At 36.9% G+C, this 25,581-nt stretch overlaps 1 protein-coding gene across 1 annotated transcript; it reads left to right on the forward strand.

The window, feature by feature from the left end:
* The first annotated feature begins 1,279 nt into the window (after positions 1 to 1,279).
* ppm1h (protein phosphatase, Mg2+/Mn2+ dependent, 1H) lies at positions 1,280 to 24,709 on the forward strand. The gene is made up of 10 exons (XM_048159464.1): positions 1,280 to 1,653; positions 7,620 to 7,782; positions 8,454 to 8,816; positions 9,128 to 9,240; positions 11,769 to 11,853; positions 12,072 to 12,190; positions 12,523 to 12,586; positions 16,183 to 16,290; positions 21,295 to 21,446; positions 23,285 to 24,709. Exons 1-10 carry the CDS (start codon positions 1,424 to 1,426, stop codon positions 23,439 to 23,441), a joined length of 1,554 nt encoding a protein of 517 aa, XP_048015421.1. The 5' UTR covers positions 1,280 to 1,423; the 3' UTR covers positions 23,442 to 24,709.
* Positions 24,710 to 25,581: the final 872 nt, after the last annotated feature.

Raw genomic sequence — 25,581 nt, forward strand, 5'->3', positions numbered from 1 at the left:
CAACACCCTACAGCTACCCAGAGTACCCTAGCAACTGCAAAGCAACATCCTAGCGACCACCCTGAATACCTTAGCAACAGCATATCAACGCGCTAGTAACCACCCCGAGTATCCTAGCAACACCCTACCAACTAGCTTGCACACCCTAGCAACTTCATAGCAACCATGCAGAATACCCTAGTAACTGCCTAGCGACCAACCAGAATACCCTAGCAACCTCAAAGAAACACCTTAGCAACCACTCCGATTACTCGAGCAACTGAATAGCAACACCTTAGCAACCTTTAGTACCCTAGCAACCACATAGCAACAACCTAGCAACTGTGTAGCAATGCCCTTGAATCCACATAGAACACCATAGCAAACAGCATGGCCTGTTTAAACTGTTTAAAACTACTTCAAAACCTTTTAACTTCAAGCTTTTAAAACTACTTTAAACTTTCTGGCTACTAGCTAGGCTTTCTCAAGCCAACATAAAGTTTGTCATTGTTACATTGTAATTATATATATATATATATATATATATATATATATATATATATATATATATATATATATATATTTCTCAAAGAAACACCTTAGCAACCACCCCGAGTACCCTAGTAACCACCCAGAATTCCCTAGCAACCCCATAGCAGCACCTTAGCAACCACTTAGCAGCACCCTAGCAACCACCTCTAGTACCCTAGCAACCACATAGTAACACCTTAGCAACCAACCAGAATACCCTAGCAACCACCCTGCACACCCTAGCAACTGTGTAGCAGTGCCATTGAATCCACACAGAACACCATAGCAAACAGCATGGCCTTAAAACCTTAAAAACTGTTTAAAACTTCAAAACCTTCAAACTTCAAGCTTTTAAAACTACTTTAAACTTTTTGGCTACTAGGTAGGCTTTCTCAAGCCAACATAAAGTTTGTCATTGTTGCATTGTAATTATATTTTTAAGCACTGAATCATAATAATAACAGGGTACGATTAAGGTTTGGTTTAGGGCTAGTTGAATTATGCATAATCTTTGCAACATTAATACCTGCCACTTTGATTTACCATGGTACAGTGATAGTATTAGATGGTACTTTGAATTTCAGTACCATATTTATATGGCACTCCAATGTACTCCAATGTAAAAATACCATGGTAAAATATTTATTCTTGATGGAGAGACATATAAAAGGAACAATCCAGTTTTTTTTTTACACGTACATCAAGGAGGAAGTAAAATAAATGTGAGGGTCAAAGTCGCCAATGGTTTGATGACGTCATCCAGGGTTCAGTTCCGTTCAGTTACTGAAGGTGCGCTCGGGCTGCGCTGCGTTTGAGTACCGGCGTCCAGTGCGCGTGCCCGCACTACAGCCTGTGACCACACACCACCACCATCATCACCACCACCATCATCATCATCATCTCTAACATCATCATGATGATGACACGCGTGCGGTCCGCCGTCTCCAACATCATCGGCGGCATCATGGCTTCGGGTGCCAACGCGCACGAGAACCATCCGGATCTGCCGCCCCGGTTCCAGTACAGCAGGCCGGATTTCCTCGCGCTGTCTCCGGACGAGGTGGAGTGCTCGGCGGATCATATCTCCAGACCCATCCTCATCCTCAAGGAGATGAAGCTGCCCTGGGCCACCGGATACGCGGAGTGAGTATATAGCCTACAGACGCGCTCGTGATCGCTGATTTGAGCGCGCGGATTCTGCGGGGAATGTTTGTGTTCTCATGATGATAATCACATGAGGAATAGAGAATGAAAGATCCATGACACACATCCATACTTTCATTTCCATGCAGGTTTAGCAGGGCGCATGCGCGCATGTTGCGCATTATATCATAATCTGATTCAGATCAACTGTCCTAGTATACAGACTGTAGTATCACCGCATTGAGATAAGATTTCAGACAGGCTGAAATCATACTCTGATAGAAAATATTAAACCAAAGCTGTGATTAATATGACAGTGAGATGATCAATACACTGACCTATATTTCGCACCAGTGTTATTTTAGTATTATTAATATAATGCTATTATAGTATTTATTAATATTTTGAATTAGCCTTTATTTTTATATTTTCAAAACTAAGTCTAAGTAATTTTATGTTTTTGATATTGTTATTATTTTTTAATAAATAATTTTAATTTACTTTTATTCCAGTGTTAGTAATTTTAGTTTTTTTTAAATCTAATATTTATATTTTATTTTATACTTTATTTCAATTACTGAAAACTATTTTTAATAGTTATAGTTAAAGGGTTAGTTCCCCCAAAAATGAAAATTCTGTCATTAATTACTCACCCTCATGCCGTTCCACACCCGTAAGACCTTCATTAATCTTCAGAACACAAATTAAGATATTTTTGATGAAATCCGAGGCCTCCATAGCCAGCAATGACATTTCCTCTCTCAAGATCCATTAATGTACTAAAAACATATTTAAATCGGTTCATGTGAGTACAGTGGTTCAATATTAATATTATAAAGCGACAAGAATATTTTTGGTGTGCCAATAAAACAAAATAAGGACTTATTTAGTGATGGCCGATTTCAAAACACTGATTCATGAAGCTTCAGAGCATAATGAATCTTTTGTGTCGAATCATGATTCGGATCGCGTGTCAAACCGCCAAACTGCTGAAATCACGTGACTTTGGCGCTCCGAACAGCTGATCCGATACACTGATTCATTATGCTCCGATTCTGGCTATGCAGGCCTCACTGAGCCATCAAATTTCATCAAAAATATCTTAATTTGTGTTCTGAAGATTAACGAAGGTCCTATGGGTGTGGAACGGCATGAGGGTGAGTAATAAATGACAGAAATTTCATTTTTGGGTGAACTAACCTTTTAAAAAAACGACACTGCAACTTACAAGAATGACAACTACAATATAAATATTTTGCAATAAGCATAACATTTTTTGTATAACCTCTAATAGTGATTTGATTGTCATTCCTCATGGGATTTTTTGCAAAGTCAATGAATAGGGAATATACTTCATTCTTTATATACTTTATCTTCAAAATGTTTATTTCACCTTTAACTCTCTGATATGAGGATGTTAAAGTGTGATTCACTTCCCTTCCTGATGTTGGTCTAGAGAAGTGAGATTCAGTGGGAAAGAGCTGTCGAATGCTTGGTCACATGACCAGCCTCCTCTCTGATGATAAGAGCAGGAAAACATTCACTGCCTCAGCGGTTCTTCATGTCCTCAGGGTCCTGCGGTCTCATGCTTAATGTCCACTTATCTGATGTGGATGTTTAACTTGAGCAGTAGATTATTAACCAGAGCTAATGACCTTAAACACAACGAGAGTTGATGTTTATGCTTTTAGACCTATCTATCTATCTGTCTATCTTGATAATTGTTGATCTATGTTATGTAGTCAAAGTTGCTTTATTTTTATTTTTTCTTGTGCAGCAGATGTGATGAAATGAATGTGCACTGAACATTTAACACAAGGCTTTACATGACAAACACAATGTCATTTCGTCAAGTAGAACATCCTGAAACAACAGTCAAACAATCATTGGCAAAAACCCTAACCATAAAATGACCTGACCCTGAAATCTGATTGGTTGTGAGAAATATTGTTCCTTGAATCCATTCACATTTTCACAGCATTTCCAGCAACATGAACGAGACGTCACAAATGTCCTTTCTGAATGATATGACACGGTGTGGACTGTATGAACCGTGTTAGATCCTCATTAACAAATGAGGATGCAGAAATCAGTTTCCGTGGAAACCCTGTTGTGATGGGGGCGATTATCAGATGCTCATGAGGGAGCGTCATGCTGCCCTGTGCTCTTTAGACTCACGCTGTGACTCTTCTGAGGAGATGATGGCATCATCAAGAAGCGTTTAGGAGCTCAAAAAGCTTTTTTTGATGAAGACCTGATGAAGGTTGTAGATTTAAACAAGCAAGATTAACTACTCCATCATCAATATGCCAAATGTTTGTCAGTATGAAAGGCTGACGTCATGACGTCAAAATTTTATCTGTGCACATCATTTTTTAATTCATGTGCCTCGTAATCTTGAATCAAAATAACTTCCCCTCCCTCTTCTCTCCTCTGATGACGAGTTTACCGGCAAAAGGGCGGGGCAATCTGTCACTCAAATGAGATCCACTAATAGCATAACCATCCAATCAATTCCCCATGGACAATATCAAGTTGCTTATCACTGCTTATCACTCCACAAAATGTGTGTTAAGAGGAGATTGTATTATACAGAGTTGTTTAAATTATACTGGCATGTATTTTAACCACATATTTCTTTCTAGGGTGACTTGTAACATTCTGTCCAGGGACTACAGATGAAAAATAGGCCTTTGGCTAATTCTGGTGCATTTACAGAAATGTTTTATTAATGTGCAATGTCCCTGTTAACTAAACAAATAAATAAAATGAATTAATAAATACATAGCAGCAGCAATAATAACAGCAGCAGAAGCAATAGCCCATAACATCAGCGGCAATAACCAACAGCAGCAGCAATAACAGCAGCGGTAATAACCAATAGCAGCAGCAATAACAGCAGTGGTAATAACCAATAGCAGCAGCAATAACAGCAGCGGTAATAACCAATAGCAGCAGCAATAACAGCAGCGGTAATAACCAATAGCAGCAGCAGCAACAATAGCAGCAGCAGCAATAGCAGCAATAACAGCAGCGGTAATAACCAATAGCAACAATAGCAGCAGCAACAATAGCAGCAGCAGCAATAGCAGCAGCAGCAATAACAGCAGCGGTAATAACCAATAGCAACAATAGCAGCAGCGGCAATAACAGCAGCGGTAATAACCAATAGCAGCAGCAGCAACAATAACCAACAGCGGCAGCAACAATAACAGCAGCAGAAGCAATAGCCCATAACAACAGCGGCAATAACCAACAGCAGCAGCAGCAGCAATAACAGCAGCAGCAATAACAGCAGCGGTAATAACCAATAGCAACAATAGCAGCAGCGGCAATAGCAGCAGCAGCAATAACAGCAGCGGTAATAACCAATAGCAACAATAGCAGCAGCGGCAATAACAGCAGAGGTAATAATCAATAGCAGCAGCAGCAACAATAACCAACAGCAGCAGCAACAATAACAGCAGCAGAAGCAATAGCCCATAACATCAGCGGCAATAACCAACAGCAGCAGCAGCAGCAATAACAGCAGCAGAAGGAATAGCCCATAACATCAGCGGCAATAACCAACAGCAGCAGCAATAACAGCAGCGGTAATAACCAATAGCAGCAGCAATAACAGCAGCGGTAATAACCAATAGCAGCAGCAGCAACAATAGCAGCAGCAGCAATAGCAGCAGCAGCAATAACAGCAGCGGTAATAACCAATAGCAGCAGCAATAACAGCAGCGGTAATAACCAATAGCAGCAGCAGCAACAATAGCAGCAGCAGCAATAGCAGCAGCAGCAATAACAGCAGCGGTAATAACCAATAGCAACAATAGCAGCAGCGGCAATAACAGCAGTGGTAATAACCAATAGCAGCAGCAATAACAGCAGCGGTAATAACCAATAGCAGCAGCAGCAACAATAGCAGCAGCAGCAATAGCAGCAGCAGCAATAACAGCAGCGGTAATAACCAATAGCAACAATAGCAGCAGCGGCAATAACAGCAGTGGTAATAACCAATAGCAGCAGCAGCAACAATAACCAACAGCGGCAGCAACAATAACAGCAGCAGAAGCAATAGCCCATAACAACAGCGGCAATAACCAACAGCAGCAGCAGCAGCAGCAGCAATAACAGCAGCGGTAATAACCAATAGCAGCAGCAGCAACAATAACAGCAGCAGAAGCAATAGCCCATAACATCAGCGGCAATAACCAACAGCAGCAGCAATAACAGCAGCGGTAATAACCAATAGCAGCAGCAATAACAGCAGTGGTAATAACCAATAGCAGCAGCAATAACAGCAGCGGTAATAACCAATAGCAGCAGCAATAACAGCAGCGGTAATAACCAATAGCAGCAGCAGCAACAATAGCAGCAGCAGCAATAGCAGCAATAACAGCAGCGGTAATAACCAATAGCAACAATAGCAGCAGCAACAATAGCAGCAGCAGCAATAGCAGCAGCAGCAATAACAGCAGCGGTAATAACCAATAGCAACAATAGCAGCAGCGGCAATAACAGCAGCGGTAATAACCAATAGCAGCAGCAGCAACAATAACCAACAGCGGCAGCAACAATAACAGCAGCAGAAGCAATAGCCCATAACAACAGCGGCAATAACCAACAGCAGCAGCAGCAGCAATAACAGCAGCAGCAATAACAGCAGCGGTAATAACCAATAGCAACAATAGCAGCAGCGGCAATAGCAGCAGCAGCAATAACAGCAGCGGTAATAACCAATAGCAACAATAGCAGCAGCGGCAATAACAGCAGAGGTAATAATCAATAGCAGCAGCAGCAACAATAACCAACAGCAGCAGCAACAATAACAGCAGCAGAAGCAATAGCCCATAACATCAGCGGCAATAACCAACAGCAGCAGCAATAACAGCAGCGGTAATAACCAATAGCAGCAGCAATAACAGCAGCGGTAATAACCAATAGCAGCAGCAGCAACAATAGCAGCAGCAGCAATAGCAGCAGCAGCAATAACAGCAGCGGTAATAACCAATAGCAGCAGCAATAACAGCAGCGGTAATAACCAATAGCAGCAGCAGCAACAATAGCAGCAGCAGCAATAGCAGCAGCAGCAATAACAGCAGCGGTAATAACCAATAGCAACAATAGCAGCAGCGGCAATAACAGCAGTGGTAATAACCAATAGCAGCAGCAATAACAGCAGCGGTAATAACCAATAGCAGCAGCAGCAACAATAGCAGCAGCAGCAATAGCAGCAGCAGCAATAACAGCAGCGGTAATAACCAATAGCAACAATAGCAGCAGCGGCAATAACAGCAGTGGTAATAACCAATAGCAGCAGCAGCAACAATAACCAACAGCGGCAGCAACAATAACAGCAGCAGAAGCAATAGCCCATAACAACAGCGGCAATAACCAACAGCAGCAGCAGCAGCAGCAGCAATAACAGCAGCGGTAATAACCAATAGCAGCAGCAGCAACAATAACAGCAGCAGAAGCAATAGCCCATAACATCAGCGGCAATAACCAACAGCAGCAGCAATAATAGCAGCGGTAATAACCAATAGCAGCAGCAGCAACAATAGCAGAAGCAGCAGCAATAACAGCAGCGGTAATAACCAATAGCAGAAGCAGCAACAATAACCAATAGCAGCAGCAACAATAACAGCAGCAGAAGCAATAGCCCATAACAACAGCGGCAATAACCAACAGCAGCAGCAACCGCAGAAGCAGCAGCAATAACCAATAGCAACAGCAGTAATATCCACTGGCAACAGCAGCAATAACCAACAACAATAACATCAGCAGCAGCAGAACTGTTCCTCCAAAACTAAACATATCAACATTGTCATATATATTACAGTGCCAAACACTCTGATAGTAGTCATGACAGAACTTCGTTTCGTGTTGATTTTAAAGTTACCCACACATACTGAAATACCAAGACTGTGTTAATGAGGAACCTGTAGCTGTGATGATCTTCTGTGTCTCTACAGGGTGATCAATGCGGGTAAAAGTGCCCTAAACGAGGACCAGGCGTGTTGTGAGGTGGTGGAGCTCAGGAAAAGACCCGCAGACCCGTCTAGCCCCAGCTACACACCCACCAGGAGACGCTCCTCACTGCCCAGCGCAGACATACTGGAGACCATCGACAGCATGGTGAGGATCACTGATAATGAAAGATGTTCCATACCACCATCAGATTTTAAAGTGCCCTATTATGCTATTTTAAAGGCTCCTAATTTTGTTTTAGAGGTTCACATGCATCCAAGATCAAAAAACACTTTCATTTTCTCAAAATATCCATTGCAGCATGTCTGAAACGTTTCGATCAAGGATTCGGGCTCTCTAAACCCCGCCTTTCTGAGAGCCTGCTCTGCTTTGATTGGTCAGATGGCTCAGTTTGTTGTGATCGGTCGACCGCTTACAGCTCGCGTTGAAAATGAAACATTCATTACCATATTTGATGCCATTTTTCGCATGCAGCCAATGAAGACCATAGGCAGGCATTATGCAAATTAGTTACAAACCTACGTAGGTTTACTGACGACTTATTTCAGGCAGTTCAGAATTGCTTTTTTCTTTTGAGAGACAATAACTTGACCTTTTCATATTACAAACAGCTATATTACACACTACATAAAAGCTAATATCTGAAAAAGCATAATAGGGGCACATTAAAACAACAAACTGTATGAAATGAACCCTATTGTGGGTAAAAGTTGCATCTTTTCTTTCAGTAATCGATCAAATCATCTATACACAATGCTGAATAATCACACAATGAAGATCCACCGCTGTACCGTTCATTTGATTTTTCATAAATGTAGGAAGTGAAGGAGCTGGACTTCCACTACTGGGCTCTGTTTGATGGCCACGGCGGTTCCGGAGCTGCCGTTTTCGCAGCCAAGTTTCTCCACCTCCACATCGAGGAGCAGCTCCAGGAGGTGCTGGAGATCCTGCAGAACCCGTTGCTCCAGCCGCCCACCTGCCTGGGCGAGGAGAACCCCGTACACCACCTCCACCCGTCTGCCGGCTGCTCCCAGCGCGGGCTGTCCAGGGCCGCTTCGCTCAGAGGGGCCGCGGGGGCTCCGGGGTCCCCTAACACAATGGCCCCGCGGTTCTTCATGGAGAAGAAGATCAAACAGGAGAGTCTGGTGGTGGGAGCCATAGAAAACGCCTTCAAAGAGATGGTGAGTCTTACACTAACACGGCCACTAGATGGCAGGCAGAGATCTTGAATGAATGATGCATTCATGTAAAAGATTGCATTGATTTTAGAATCCGGCTTCGCCAAGCTGTTCTTTTGAATCCTGAGAAGAATTATCATGGTTTCCAGAATAATATGAAAATGAACATTGATAAACATTAAGAATCATCTGAAGGATCATCTGACATTGAAGACTGGAGTAAATCATTGCATTGATTTTAAATAGCTTATTATTATTTTTTATTCCTAAACATCATTTTAATGAAGGGTCTCCATGTGTTTGTGTGATCTCAGGACGCTCATATTGCTCGAGAGAGGTCGGTGTACTCTATCTCTGGAGGATGTACTGCACTAGTGGCGATGTATTTACTTGGAAAACTGTATGTGGCCAATGCTGGCGACAGCAGGTGAGACTGAATAAACCACATCACCATTTCAAAAAGCATACTTCATTTATTCTCATTTAAGAGAGCTTATGTCTAGACTGAAGAGACAGTAATATATTAATAATAATAATTTCAATAATACATACACTTCAAAAGTTTGGGGTCAGTAAGATTTAATTCAATTTAAATAGATCAAAAGTGGCAGTAAAGCCATTTATAAGGTTTTTTTGAACTTAAAGTTCATCAAAGAATCCTGAAATATAAAATGCATCATGGTTTCCACAAAACTATGAACTGTTTTCAGCATTGATAATAATCAGAGATGTTTCTTGAGCATCAAATCAGCATATTAGAATGATTTCTGAAGGATCATGTGACACTGAAGATGGAGTAATGATGCTGAAAACTCAGCTTTGATCACAGGAATAAATTACATTTTACTATATATTCACATAGAAAACAGCTGATTTACATTGCAATAATATTTTGTGATTTTTACTGTATTTTTAATCAAATAAATTCAGTCTCGATCACAGGAATAAATTACATTTTACTATATATTCACATAGAAAACAGCTGATTTAAATGGTAATAGGGTCATTCCGCGTCAAATCAACCAAATTTCAGAAACTTCCCTGGCTCAAATTTTTTAATTTTATTATAAATTTTTACTGTAGAAACACAAACATAAATAGTGATGAAATATATCAAATGTCACAGATGTATAATTACTGAGTAACTGAGTAACACACTGTTTTGTAAATGACAATTTCCACCTGAGATTTAGAGCCAATTTAGAGGGGTGTAAAAATGACTTCAGAAAGATGGCAGCATCATTTTTTTATTTTTACACAGAGATTGGTAGGTCTATTAGTAAAATCTGTTGACTTTAGCAGTCCTTGTTTCATTATATGCCAACAGTGACAGTTCAAAAATGGCAAAAAAGCACTTCTTGTGTTTTTTGCCTCAAGTTTGCATGCCTGAAACTCAAGAAGTATTAAAGATATCTTAATATCCTTTTAGTTTCTGATTCTTAACAAGCCACCTGATGTCACCTGATGGAGTTTGGGTTCCTTGCCGCTGTCGCCTTTGGCTTGCTTAGTTGGGGACACTTGACATTTGACTTGACATTTGATATTCAACAGTATTTTTGACATTTATTCAACAGTGCTTCTGATCTGCCTGCATTGACACTATTATTTAAGAGCTGCTGTGCAGCCAAATTATGTACCAGTTATCAATGTAAAGCTGCTTTGACACAATCTGCATTGTAAAAAGCGCAATATAAATAAAGGTGACTTGACTTTCCTTTTGGTATCTTCATTTTAAAGGCTCACTCCTAGAGATATGGAGATCTTAATGCGGCTCCAAGAGTAAATTGGTAAATTGAACACATTTTCAGTGGTCAAAAACCAAATGTGGGTCACTTTGCATACAGCTGATACTTTTTTCTTTCAAAGAGGAATATCTGAAGAACAAATAATATTAAAACTAGAAATGTATCTCTTGTTTTTCTATCAACTCAATTGCATTGAACATACCATAAATACCATACCATAGTGCCATAAATACTCCTTTTCTAAAGTTTGCATGCCTGTAACTCTAAAAGTATTCAAGATATCTTAATATCCTTCTAGATTCTCATTCTTAATAAACTTTCCTTTTGAAATCCAAATTTTCAAGGCCCTATATAGTTCAATCCCATAGATATAGGGATCTCAAAGCAGCTCCATGATCAATATGTTGAATTTTTACCCATTTTTAGTGATTGAAAACCAAATGCGGTTCACTTTGCACACAGCTGATTACTTGTTGCATTTAAATAGGAATGTCTGAAGAATAAATAATGTTTAAACTAGAAATGTATCTTATTTCCCTCTATCAAAAAATTGCATAAAACATAAGCCGGAGACCTATTTTTGAGTTGACACGGAATGACCCAATAATATCTCACAATATTTCAGTTTTTACTGTACTTTTTATCAAATAAATGCAGCCTTGTAGAGTATGTTAAAATGTAATGGAATGTAAAATAAATGTAGCTTTTATTTTGCTTTGTTTTTATCAGCATTGTCATTGTCTGCTCTATTTTATTCCACACATTCCATTTATTCGGTTTTGTGTTCTGTTAAACAGAGTAGAATAGAATTGATCAAATGTAATTCTATTCTACTCTGTTCTTGTCAAGTTCATGTCATAGTTCATAGTTTAATGGTCATGTTCTGTTAAGTTTGCATGGTTTTCCCTGCCACTGTTTTGCCTGAGCTCTAGTTCGTAGTTTGTTGCCATAGTTTCTAATTGAGTTACGCACCTGTTTCTTGTTCCATTGATTATCCTTGTGTGTTTATAAGCCTTCTGTTCTTTCTGTTCATGGTTTGGTGTTGTCTATGTTAATGTTTAGTCTGTTTTGGTCCTTCTTGGTGTTTATTAAAAGTATCTATCGTTCATTTTGCGTCATGCATCATTCTTCGGATCTGAACTTCGGTATGTTGTATGCACACGATTCTCCAGTAAGCGCTATATGACATGCACTTTGTTGTGTGTTTCAGGGCTCTGATTGTCCGCGCAGGAGAGATCATTCCCATGTCCAGCTCCTTCACTCCAGAATCGGAACGCCAGAGAATTCAGTTCCTGGTGAGAGAAATCTGGATTTCCCACAGAATTCTGATCCTGGTTAATAGTGTTTATTCCTTAGTTGTGTTTCGTTCAGCAGCTGGCCTTGGAAAATGGTTTTCCCGCACTCGGATGTTTGTTTGCATTCTTTCAAGAACAAAATCCCCGATTATGGAGCATGTTTGCGGTTTTACACAGGAAGACTCCAGTGTTTTTCCTTTTGTTTCATTCTCTCCCAGGCTCACCTGCAGCCGTCACTGTTGGGAAACGAGTTCACGCACTTGGAGTTTCCCAGAAGGGTCACGAAAAAAGAGGTCGGGAAGAGAATGCTGTACCGAGACTTCACAATGAACGGATGGTGAGCTTTTATTTTGATTTTATGTGCCTTTTTCATGATACCACAATAATAGACCAGAAAAACTCAAATAATTAATTTTTTTGAGTGTCTGAATTGAAACAGTGTTGTATAGACATAAAGCTGACTTGACTGTCCATGCAATAGATTTGAGTGAGAAACAGACTAAAAATCAGTGCATGTGGCTGTTTTATAACCTATGTTTTCGAATCAGTATTCACTTCACTTTCTGTAGCTGAGACTCTCTTCTTTCAGTGTGAAGTCTCAGACGCGCTCTCGAGTTTTCTCTCGCCGCTTCAGCTGCTGTTTGATGTTTGTTGTGTTGTTTTGTGCAGGGCCTACAAAACAGTTCAGGAAGAAGATCTGAAGTTTCCACTCATATACGGAGAAGGAAAGAAGGTAAGATGTATTCCTGCTTCACAGCTCACTCGATCACAAGAGTTAATGATGTCTTTAAACGATTTTAGTTGCCTGTATCGCTTGTCTTTCTACACTCTTAGGAAAAAAGGGATCTTTATTCAATTTTAAACAACGCTTTAATCCAAAAAGATTCTATATAAGGAGAAACGGCTTAAATGATTGCATTAATTTTTTTCTAGTGATAAAGTACTTTTTACAAGCCGTTTAATTAACAAAATGTACTTAAAATTAAAAATGAATTAAAGCAAAATTAATTAGTTAAAATTAAATCCATAAAATGATCACATGATGATATCCATATAGTTATTCAAAACCTAAAGCTCAAAAACCTAAAAACATTTCTGTACAAGAAAGTAATTGGCAGAGAGATGTTGAAAAATTCCCGGTAAACACGAATGCAAGATTGAACCCAAACTATTTATTTATTTACTGTAAGCATGTGTGGTTGTGAATACAGTATTACTCAGTATGAGAGAAAAGAAATGTGACCCATGTGTAGCCGGACAGAAACAATGGTTGTGTTTGAAAAAGGAAATCAAGATACTTCCTGTTAGATTTATTTGTGTTGCATAGAGAATTGTGTGTTGTGTTTTGCAAAAAGTGTTTTATGAAATCAAAAGATTTCTCATCTTTTGACTTCCATAAAACACTTTTAGTGTATGGTTTTGCAGATTTGGTGTCAGGTTTCAGAAACTGTGTGACAAGTAAGGATTTTGTGTGTTAAGCAGTTGAAAAAAACTGTAATTTGAAAAGTGCAAAAATACTTCTGTATCTTTTAATTGTTTTGCATTTGTGAATGTAAATTTGTTTGTGTATTTACAAATGGTATTTTGTGAATATGAATTCAGTTGAGTTTGTGAATCGCAGCTTGTAAATATATAAACTTGCTTTTGTGAATGTGAATTGGCTTACGCATTTGTGAGTCCTATTTGTGGAGATTAGAAACTGATTATAACTTTATAGTTGAATTTGTAGTTAAAGTTCTGTCTCTTTATGAAAGAATTAAAAGGTGAAAAACTGAACTTAATAAACTTATTCTAGGTTCATCTTTGCCAAATTGGAGAATGAACCATCATATCAGAGAAGTTGAGAGGGAAAAAAACATCAAGGCCATCAAAAAAATCAATCTTCAATCTGTGAGATTGCACATCTGCTGTTCTTACATCAGTGAGACAGAGCGATTGCAAAAAGATAGGCTGAGGGAGTGACGGCAAATTTCTTTTTCTGTTCTGACCAAACGTCAATCAATCTCTTGATCTCTCCCCCCTACCCCCCCCTCTTTTGGAAGGTCATAGAAACACTACATTACATGTTTTTTTTTTATTTTGCTATTTGGGAAAATGGGAATGCAAAAATTGTTTATTGTAGTTTCTGTTCACCACTTATGGAAGCCTGTTTCTGCCATGAAATACAAAATAAAAAAGGTAAAAAAAAAACTTTTTTTTTTAACAATTGCGAAATATAAACACAGTTGCGTAATATAAAGTGAGAATTTTGAGAAATAAAGTCAGACTTGTGTGATAAGTCAGAATTGAGATATAAAGTCAGAATTACGTGATATAAAGTCAGAATTGCGAGATATAAAGTCAGAATTACGTGATATAAAGTCAGAATTGCGAGTTATAAAGTCAGAATTGCGATATAAAGTCAGAATTGCGATATAAATCAGAATTGCGATATAAAGTCAGAATTGCGAGATATAAAGTCAGAATTGAGATATAAAGTCAGAATTGAGATATAAAGTCAGAATTGCGAGTTATAAAGTCAGAATTGCGAGTTATAAAGTCAGAATTGCGAGATATAAAGTCAGAATTGCGAGTTATAAAGTCAGAATTGAGATATAAAGTCAGAATTGAGATATAAAGTTAGAATTGCGATATAAAGTCAGAATTGCGAGATATAAAGTCAGAATTGAGATATAAAGTCAGAATTGAGATATAAAGTCAGAATTGCGAGTTATAAAGTCAGAATTGCGAGTTATAAAGTCAGAATTGCGAGTTATAAAGTCAGAATTGCGAGATATAAAGTCAGAATTGCGAGTTATAAAGTCAGAATTGCGAGATATAAAGTCAGAATTGCGAGTTATAAAGTCAGAATTGAGATATAAAGTCAGAATTGAGATATAAAGTCAGAATTGCGATATAAAGTCAGAATTGCGATATAAATCAGAATTGCGATATAAAGTCAGAATTGCGAGATATAAAGTCAGAATTGAGATATAAAGTCAGAATTGCGAGTTATAAAGTCAGAATTGCGAGTTATAAAGTCAGAATTGCGAGATATAAAGTCAGAATTGCGAGATATAAAGTCAGAATTGAGATATAAAGTCAGAATTGAGATATAAAGTCAGAATTGCGAGTTATAAAGTCAGAATTGCGAGTTATAAAGTCAGAATTGCGATATAAGGTCAGAATTGCGAGATATAAAGTCAGAATTGCGAGATATAAAGTCAGAATTGCGAGATATAAAGTCAGAATTGAGATATAAAGTCAGAATTGAGATATAAAGTCAGAATTGCGAGTTATAAAGTCAGAATTGCGAGTTATAAAGTCAGAATTGCGAGATAAAGATAAAGTCAGATAATTCTGACTTTATAACTCAGAATTCTGAGGAAATAGTCAGAATGGTGAAATAAAAAGTCGCAATTACCATTTTTATTTATTTATTTAGTGGCAGAAACAAGCTTCCATAACCACTATAGAAGTTTTCCCAATGACGATTTCCTCTTCTGAGAGCCCTGGAAATGTAAAAAATGGTCCATTAGTGGTGTTGAAGTCAATCATAACTCGTACTGGTGCTCCTCTCACTCTCAGAAGAAAAGGTTCTTTATGGAACCTTCAAGGGTTCCGTCAGGCGCTTCATATATGGAATGATTTAGAGGTTCCATCATGTGATCATTTTATGGATTTATTTGAATTAGTTAATTTTGTTTTAATTCTTGTTTTATTTTAATTAAATTTTATGAGTTAAACAGCTCATAAAGAAAGGAAAATAACCTGTTAAGCATGAAAGTATCATGTGATCATTTAAGACATTTAGAACATTTATTCTTTAAAATTGAATCAAGAACCCGAGAGTTCAATATGGAATCACTGAACCTTTTTTCTAAGAGTGCAGTGACATGTTCCGGGTGTTAATGTGTTCTTTCCGTGGCGCTGAACTGAGATCAGTGTGGTGTGACGAGCGAAACCGGCCTCCGGTCGTCTTCGAGGAGGTCTCAGCTTCACAAGGCATCTGTTCTGAATCCTGATCCCTCCTCGTCTCGTCTCATCTCTGGCACGATAACGTTCAGTCGAGTCTCCGCCGTCTGTGGGAGGCTTCGGTGGGAGCAGATATCAAAACGAGGGAGTCTGAGAAAGCAGCTGGTCGAGGGCATGTGTATTATTAACCAGCAGGGGCATTCTGGGAAAGATCTGCTCGCTGAATTCCCTCTGTACTAGAAGTCCCTCTTATTTATCAACCATATTCATAGAGACACTTTCACCATCCAGTTGAATTAGTTTTACTAGGAAATACATCACATTATTGAAGTAAAATGGCTCATGTTGGCATATATGTGTGTTTGTGTCTCTCAGGCTCGTGTTCTGGCCACCATCGGCATCACTCGAGGACTCGGCGATCACGACCTGAAGGTTCACGACTCCGACATCGCTATCAAACCGTTCCTCTTGAGTTCTCCCGAGGTTTGTAATTCACTTTACACACATAAACACACTCCAGATGACTTCATTATTTCACTAGCCAGAAAGTACCATGGTTTATTATGTTTGTAAACAAGATACCATGATGTTTGGTCATGGTTTTGCCATGCAAATTGTTTTTTGGGATATGGTACCATGGTATTACTATGGTGTGTGTGGCAGGGTTATTATCATTAACTAAAGGCCAAGGCAACATTTCTCATTTTCATTTAGTTCAAGTTAAAGTACTAAAATAACTAAAATGAAATAATGTAAAACTTGATATATAGACCTATTAAAAAAATGACAAAAACACACAATAAAATGACTAAAGCTTTGACAAAATGACAAAAAAAAAGTCCAATTCAAAATAGTATAATAGTACATCAATGATACTTATATTTACCATGGTATTGGTATGTTGTTTGGAAAAAGTACCATAGTATTAATGTTCTTTAATGCTATCATGGCATTGTTTCTTTGGATTTTTACCATGATACCATACCATTTACCATGGATTATTACCATGATTTTTTTTTTTTTTTTAGAAAAGGTACCATGGTAATATCATGTCTAATATGTACCATGCTAATACCACGATTTAGTTAATGTTTTTTAAACAAGGTACCATGGTATTACTGTGTATTTAGAAAAGGTAATGTCATATTGAATATGTAGCATGGTAATACTATGATTTAGTTAATATATTTTTTAAACAAGATACCATGGTGTTACTGTATTTTTGGATATAATATAATAGTGTTACAGTATTTTTGGATATAATGCACGGTGTTACAGTATTTTTGGATATAGTATCATGGTGTTACTGTATTTTTGGATATAGTATCATGGTATTACTGTATTTTTGGATATAGTACCGTGGTGTTATTGTATTTTTGGATATAATATCATGGTGTTACAGTATTTTTGGATATAGTATCATGGTGTTACAGTATTTTTGGATATAGTATCATGGTGTTACAGTATTTTTGGATATAGTACCGTGGTGTTACTGTATTTTTGGATATAGTACCGTGGTGTTATTGTATTTTTGGATATAATATCATGGTGTTACTGTATTTTTGGATATAGTACCATGGTGTTACAGTATTTTTGGATATAATATCATGGTGTTACAGTATTTTTGGATATAATATCATGGTGTTACTGTATTTTTGGATATAATATAATGGTGTTACAGTATTTTTGGATATAGTATCGTGGTGTTACAGTATTTTTGGATATAGTACTGTGGTGTTACAGTATTTTTGGATATAATATAATGGTGTTACAGTATTTTTGGATATAGTATCGTGGTGTTACAGTATTTTTGGATATAGTACCGTGGTGTTACAGTATTTTTGGATATAATATCATGGTGTTACTGTATTTTTGGATATAGTATCATGGTGTTACAGTATTTTTGGATATAATATCATGGTGTTACTGTATTTTTGGATATAGTATCATGGTGTTACTGTATGTTTGGATATAATGCATGGTATTACTGTATTTTTGGACATAGTATCATGGTGTTACTGTATTTTTTGGATATAATGTATGGTATTACTGTATTTTTGGACATAGTATCATGGTGTTACTGTATTTTTTGGGTATAATATCATGGTGTTACTGTATTTTTGGATATAGTACCGTGGTGTTACTGTATTTTTGGATATAATATCATGGTGTTACTGTATTTTTGGATATAGTATCATGGTGTTACTGTATGTTTGGATATAATGCATGGTAGTTACTGTATTTTTGGACATAGTATCATGGTGTTACTGTATTTTTTGGATATAATGCATGGTATTACTGTATTTTTGGACATAGTATCATGGTGTTACTGTATTTTTTGGATATAATGTATGGTATTACTGTATTTTTGGATATAGTATCATTGTGTTACTGTATTTTTGGATATAGTATAATGATGTTACTGTATTTGTGGATATAGTACCATTGTATTACTGCTTTTTTTTAAATAATGCATGGTGTTACAGTATTTTTGGATATAATGCATGGTATTACCTTGGTGTGTGGACATTTACCGTGGTATTTTTATAACATTTGAAAAAACGTACCATTACATTACTGTGTTTTTAATGGTATCATGGTATTACCATGTTTTTTTTAGATATTTACCATAGTATTACTGTTTTTTGGAAAGGGTACCATAGTAATATCAAGTTTTGTTGACTGTGTACCCTGGTAATACCATGATTTTTCTCATGTTTTTTAACCAAGGTACTGTATTAGGGTATTACTGTGTATTTTGGATATGGTATTACCATATTGTGTAGACATTTACCATGGTATTACCATGTATCTGGACAAAGTATCATGGTATTACTGTGTTTCTTATGGTATCATGTTTTTTTGGACATTTACTGTAGCATTACTATGTTTTTCGGAAAAGGTATCATGGTTATCAGACTTTCAGAGTTTTGGTTTTCAGACTTTTCAGAGTTTTTCAGAAGTATCTTGAAAATGTTGTGGTTCATAAATATGGAATCATTCTATATCAGCGTCTATCCTATAAAATTACTGTTATTTCCATCTGATGCTGGCACCACCACAGTACTCTTGCAAGGGTTTCTGGGTCAGAAATCAGGTCTGTTTTGCATATTAAAGTAAAGATCCTTCTATACGTTATATAACCTCAGATATACATCACAACAGCACTGAATCGAATAGAATCAAGCCGCAGATTTTCCTCCTGTGCTCGTGTTTATCGTGATTTTTAGCGTCTCTCTGCCTCTAAGACAGCTTCATCCCCTCAGAATAAAGTTGTGGTGTTGAAGCAGCACAGATCCCGCAGTGACACGAGTCTCTCTCCTCCTCAAATCTTCTGAAGCTCTCTTGATCTTTAATTCACACGCTGTGTAAAGTTCATCCTCGGTTCATCCCGCCGTCTGCACTTCAGCCGAGCTTTTTCTCTTTCGGCTTGTCTTTGATCTGTTTTTCTTATTCGTCCTCCTCCTCGATGCACTTTTCCCCTGTTATACGATTGAGCAACTTCTGTAACTATGTCAGCTATGCATGCGGTGTGGACTCTGGCGGGGTCGAGTCGCTCATTTCCTGTCTGGTGCACAAATACTGGGTGAAAGGTCGAGGATGGGTCACTGAGGACGACCAGACACTTGCATCAGATATGATTTCTATCCAACTGTCTCTCTTTCAAATATTTAAATATTGAATAAAATGTATTAATTTATTAAAAAAATATTATAATATATATGTATTCTTATTATTATATATATATATATATATATATATATATATATATATATATATATATATATATATATAATTTATATATATTCTAGTCTATTATTTTAATTTATTCTATATTCTAAAATATCTTTTAAATAAACCAATATATATAAATAATTAAATAAAAACATATTTATTATTTAAATATATTGAATAAATGAATTTATAAAAATGTAAATGTACATTTTTAAAAAATATTTTTAACACTTAATACAACATAATTTATGTATAATGTATATTGATTAATACTGTAAATTAAATATTTAAATTAATTATTCAAGTCAAATGAATTAAATCATAATAATATTGTTATTTAAATATTGAATAAAATGTATTAATTTAAAATCAGATAAATGTATGCATTTTAATATATTATTCTTTTAATTATTCTAATTGATTATAATCTATTATTATATATAATTATTTGAATAGATGTGTTTGTGTGTAATTAAGTTAATGTTATATATATAATAGATAATTAAATACATTTATTATTTAAATATTGAATAAATGTATTAGTTTATACACATTTTAAATGTAGCATTTTTAACACATTTTTAAATAATTAATATAATGAATAATTATTATAATGATACATTATGATTAATATTATAACTTAAATAATTTTTCATTAATTATTTAAATAAAACATCTGTGAATCATTTTATGATTAATATTGTAAATTAAATAATTATTTAAATTGATTATTAAAGTCAAATGAATTAAATCTTAATAATGTTATTCAAATATTGAATAAAATGTATTAGTTTAAAATTAATTAAATGTATGTATTATGTTTTAATTATAATTTATTATAATCTTTCTATATATATTAAATATTAGATAATTAAATACATTTATTATTTAAATATTGAATAAATGTAATGATTTATACACATTTTAAATGTAACATTTTTACACATTTTTTACAAAATAATTAATATATTTAATAATTATTATAATTGATGCATTATGATTAATATTATAACCTAATTAATAATTTAAATAAAACATCTGTGAATAATTTTTTGCAGACACAGCTCCCATGGCTTTATTCACTGTTTATTTCCTCCTAAAGCATCAGAACGAGTTCGAATGAACCTGCTGGACGGGTGTTTCTCCACACGTCTGTGTTCATGTGGACCAGTGAGAGGGCGACTGTGATGAAATCGCCTGCGGTCTTTCCTCAGTCACAATGTGTCTGTCTGAGATCATGCACCAGAGACAAGAACTAACAGGCTTATGGGATTGTGAGCGTGTTTGGCCAGTCGGTTATTAAATGGAAATTTAGCTTTAATGAAAAACTCCCTCCACGAAACTGACAGTTTGAGTGTGTCAGGACAGATGAATGTGTTACTAAAGCAGTAAGCTACGGGAGGTCATGTGTTTCAGTCATTTAACCGCAGTTAAACGTGTGACACAGTGGCAGAAGCAATAGGATAAAAGACATCAATATTTAATAAATAATTTAGGGACAATATACAAGTACCATTTTCATTATTACCCAATAATACACATCATAATAAGAATATAGATATATTATAATAATATTTTTTATAAATTAATACATTTTATTCAATATTTAAGTATTATAATTATATATATAGCTAATTTGTGGTGCGTTTACAGTTGTCAAGCTATGGAATCTAAAATCACTGATTTTATTAAAATAGAATTCTATTAATGTGCACGTCCATGTTTGTGTTTAATAATATGTCATTTCTACAGGTGAAGGTCTATAACCTCTCTCAGCATGAGCATGGCGCTGATGATGTCATGATCCTGGCTACAGATGGACTCTGGGACGTGCTGTCCAATCAGGAAGTGGCAGAGGCGGTAACTGGTTTCCTTGGAAACTGTGACCCTGATGACCAGCACAGGCAGGTTCTTCAGTGTTGGTTGAGCATCAACTATCTACTCGTGCAACCCTGAAGACAACATGGGCAATGTACAAGAGAATGGGATTTTGCTTTTAAAGGATTAGTTCACTTCTGAGTGAAAATTTCCTGATAATTTACTCACCCTCATGTCATCCAAGATGTTCATGTCTTTCTTTCTTCAGTGGAAAAGAAATGAAGGTTTTTGAGGAAAACATTCCAGGATTTTTCTCCATATAGTGGACTTCACTGGGGTTCAACGGGTTGAAGGTCCAAATGTCAGTTTCAGTGCAGCTTCAAAGAGCTCTACATGATCCCAGACGAGGAATAAGAGTCTTATCTAGAGAAACCATCGGCCATTTTCTAAAAAAAATAAAAATTATATACTTTTTAACCACAAATGCTCATCTTGCACTGCTCTGTGATGTGCCACGCATTACGTAATCATGTTGGAAAGATCACGCGTGACGTAGGCGGAAGTACCGATCCAGTGTCTACAAAGTGAATGTGCAAAAATTAAGTCAAGCGGCCTTTACAAAAAAAATGTAAAACAACGATGTTGGACGATTTTGAAGTTGGAGGAGAAAATGAGATGGAGTTTTTCGGCCTACCTACGTCATGCATGACCTTTCCAACATGATTACGTAATGCGTGGTGCATCACAGAGCAGTGCAAGATGAGCATTTGTGGTTAAAAAGTATATAATTGTTTTTTTTTTTTTCAGAAAATGAGTGATGGTTTCTCTAGATAAGACTCTTATTCCTCGTCTGGGATCATGTAGAGCTCTTTGAAGCTGCACTGAAACTGACATTTGGACCTTCAACCCGTTGAACCCCAGTGAAGTCCACTATATGGAGAAAAATCCTGGAATGTTTTCCTCAAAAACCTTCATTTCTTTTCCACTGAAGAAAGAAAGACATGAACATCTTGGATGACATGGAGGTGAGTAAATTATCAGGAAATTTTAATTCAGAAGTGAACTAATCCTTTAATATGAGTTGATGAAGCCTAAACTCTGAAAAATAAAAGTTCCAAAAGGAGGTTTTCAGAGCGATTCCATAGAAGAACCATTTTGGGTTCCCCAAAGGACCTTTCAGTGAACATTCTAAAAAGAATCTTTTTCCACTCTAAAGAACATTTTGTGGAATGGAATGGTTTCATGCACTCTTAAAAATAAAAGTTGTTGATTGGCATCAATGGTTCCATGAAGAACCTTTAAAGGAACACTCCACTTTTTTTTTTTTTTGAAAATGGGCTCATTTTCCAACTCCCCTAGAGTTAAACAGTTGAGTTTTACAGTTTTCGAATCCATTCAGCCGGTCTCTGGGTCTGGCAGTACCACTTTTAGCATAGCTTAGCAGAGTTCATTGAATCTGATTAGACCATTAGCATCTTGCTCAAAAATGACCAAACTCAACTGTTTAACTCTAGGGGAGTTGGAAAATTAGCCTATTTTCATAAAAAGTGGAGTGTTCCTTTAAAATCCATGGAACCTTTCCATTGATCAATAGGTTCTTTATAGTAAAAAAAGGTTCTATAAATGTTTAAAATTGGAAGAAAAGTTCACTGAATGGTACTTTGGGGAAACAAATGGTTTTGCTGCTTTTATTTTTAAGAGTGTGGATGGAACCATAAATGCCAATAAAGAAGCTTTATTTTTAAGAGTGTAGTGGTTGAAGATCTGGACTGGTAACTGGTTTGTTCCAATCCCGTATGACTTTCTAATGCAGTTCTGCTAAACAGAAAGTCATATGGGTTTGGAACAACATGAAGTTGAGTAAATGCATGGTTAGGTGAACCATTCCTTTAATTTTGAAGAACGCATCTCCATTGTTTTCCAGGTACACAATGGCAGCTCAAGACCTGGTGATGAAGGCCAGAGGAGTCTTGAGGGACCGAGGCTGGAGAATCGCTGGAGACCGGCTCGGCTCTGGAGATGACATCTCAGTCTTCATAATTCCTCTAATGCATGGCAATAAACATCCCCAGCCGAGCTGACCAATCAGGAGGCAGGGCGCCAACCGAATCGGACTAACGCAACGCTCAGATGCTCAGACAGCGTCCTGCTGGAGTTTGTGGAACTCGCTGTGCATTTGAGCTCATTTACAATACGGACATTTGCTTTTAAGGCTTAAAAGTCAACATCTACTGACTTTGAAGACCCACGTCAATGTTCCCAACCTCTGCGTGGGTTGGTGGGATCAGTATATAAGTTATAACTTTGCACAATGACTAAAGGAGGGTCCGGTTCTTTGAAGTTCTCCGCGGACAGATGCGCACCCTCCGCAGTTTGTTTATCCGCACTCATCTGGCAGCTAGGCGGAACCAACCGTGTTTTGTTTGTCCTTTCAGGATATTAATTTATCCTCTGAATGTTTAGTTTGAGGTTTTCCTTCTTTGCGTTCCCTGCAAAAAAAATCAAAGCAATTCTGGCTGTTATTTGTACATCCTGTTTTAAAAGACTCCAAGTTATTGTAAATGAAGACTCAGTATTGTTTTGCTTCTCCTGTGCGCTGTATATTTGCAATAGATACTAAGCTAAATAATGCCGACCTGATCTTCCATTCATCTCAGTAAGATTTTTAGGATGATAGGCCTACATTTTTAAGGAACAGTAAATCATGTGTCGGATGGAGAAGTCTCATGTAAAGCGAGCGCTCCCTTTGATTTCAATACGCAGCGTCTTGAATTAACACCTACCTGCAATCTGTTCTTCAGGGCTCCCGTGTGGAGGTTCGGTGAGGTCTGACTCGCGATACATCATGTTCACAGTGGCACCTTCCTCTTCTACAGCACAAACCCGCTGTGAGCATTTGGAAAGGCTTTCGTACACACACACACACAATGTGCAAACACACATATACACACTACCCAAGAGAGTGGCCATCTGGTCAGCACAACCTGAGTGTGACCAAAACAAGACTAATTTGGCCAGAGATTCAGCTGTGTGTGTTTGTGTGTGTGTGTGGACTGCTCTAACACACTTTAGCGCAGTCGTTTGTGTGGGTGGATGGCACTGCAAGGGCATCACATGCTTACTAAAGGAGCATTCTGGGAAGCGCATACACATTCACTGCAAAAATGATTCATAAACTATATGTGGCTCCATTAATGCTTATTGAAATGGCCAACAGATTTTAATAAAAACTCACTGAAGATGTTTCACTAAAATGTTTCTAAAATAACAGGAATAATTTCATATGTTTTCCCAAATGATGTACTCCCATATTAAAAAAAAAAGAATAAAGACATGTTCACACACCAAATTTAACATTTTGTCATTATTTACCATGTTTTCTACTAAATTATTAGCTGATAACATCCAGCCGCGCCTTAATCTCATTCGCGCTTCTGCAAATTCAAATTTAAATTTACCGTTGCATTTTTCAACCGTCAAATTTCAGCGATTCGTGAGCTGGAGATTCTCAGTGAGTAACGATTTAGTTTTGATTGGGAATAGACTCATTTATCATACGATTTAAGAAAACTCACTAGTGCCCTAGACTACTTTTATGGTTTTAATGGAGTTTAGTCATGTAAACCATTTTTGGCGCGAATGAAATCAGTGAAGGATAGACGAAGTCTTTGATCGTTATATAAAACACTAAAATGAGTTAAAAATTACTTTTAGACAGAACAACGCGTATGGCCTGCACGTTTCATTCTCATCAAATACGGCATCCATCTTAGAAGTTTTTTTGGTGTTTTGTCCTTTTTGAAATTGTAAGTGACACATTTGTAGTGTTGAAGAAAACCATGTTTGGAAGACATTAGGGTGAGTGTCGATTTATTTTCATTTTTGGATTTAATTTATTGATTTGTCAAAGAAAGATAATATACTGAAATTACCTCATTTTGGCCATTTACATCCTCTGAGAATGAAACTGTCGTTGGCGCTGCGGTAATTGATCTAAGTTGACATATTTGACAAATGAATAAATTTACTACCATAACCAGCCAACAGCTGTGATAATAGTAGAGTTTGATAACGATTGAAACGCACCCTGTTCAAACATGAACGCCTTTAAAACGCTTGAGTTTCTGAAGAACAGCATTTCTTTCATCTCTAGGTCATGAACCTGGTTAGAAGAGAAATCCTGAACGATTCCCTCAGATTTACACGAAAGCTTTCAGCCTA

The sequence above is a fragment of the Megalobrama amblycephala genome, linkage group LG15 (genome assembly GCF_018812025.1).
Source record: "Megalobrama amblycephala isolate DHTTF-2021 linkage group LG15, ASM1881202v1, whole genome shotgun sequence".
Taxonomy (NCBI): Eukaryota; Metazoa; Chordata; class Actinopteri; order Cypriniformes; family Xenocyprididae; genus Megalobrama; species Megalobrama amblycephala.

Coding starts and splice junctions, on each gene's coding strand:
- ppm1h (XM_048159464.1), top strand. CDS start 1,424: ATGATGATGACACGCGTGCGGTCCGCCGTCTCCAACATCATCGGCGGC. Junction 11,854..12,071: donor GCCAGAGAATTCAGTTCCTG/GTGAGAGAAATC, acceptor ATTCTCTCCCAG/GCTCACCTGCAGCCGTCACT. Junction 16,291..21,294: donor TCCTCTTGAGTTCTCCCGAG/GTTTGTAATTCA, acceptor TCATTTCTACAG/GTGAAGGTCTATAACCTCTC.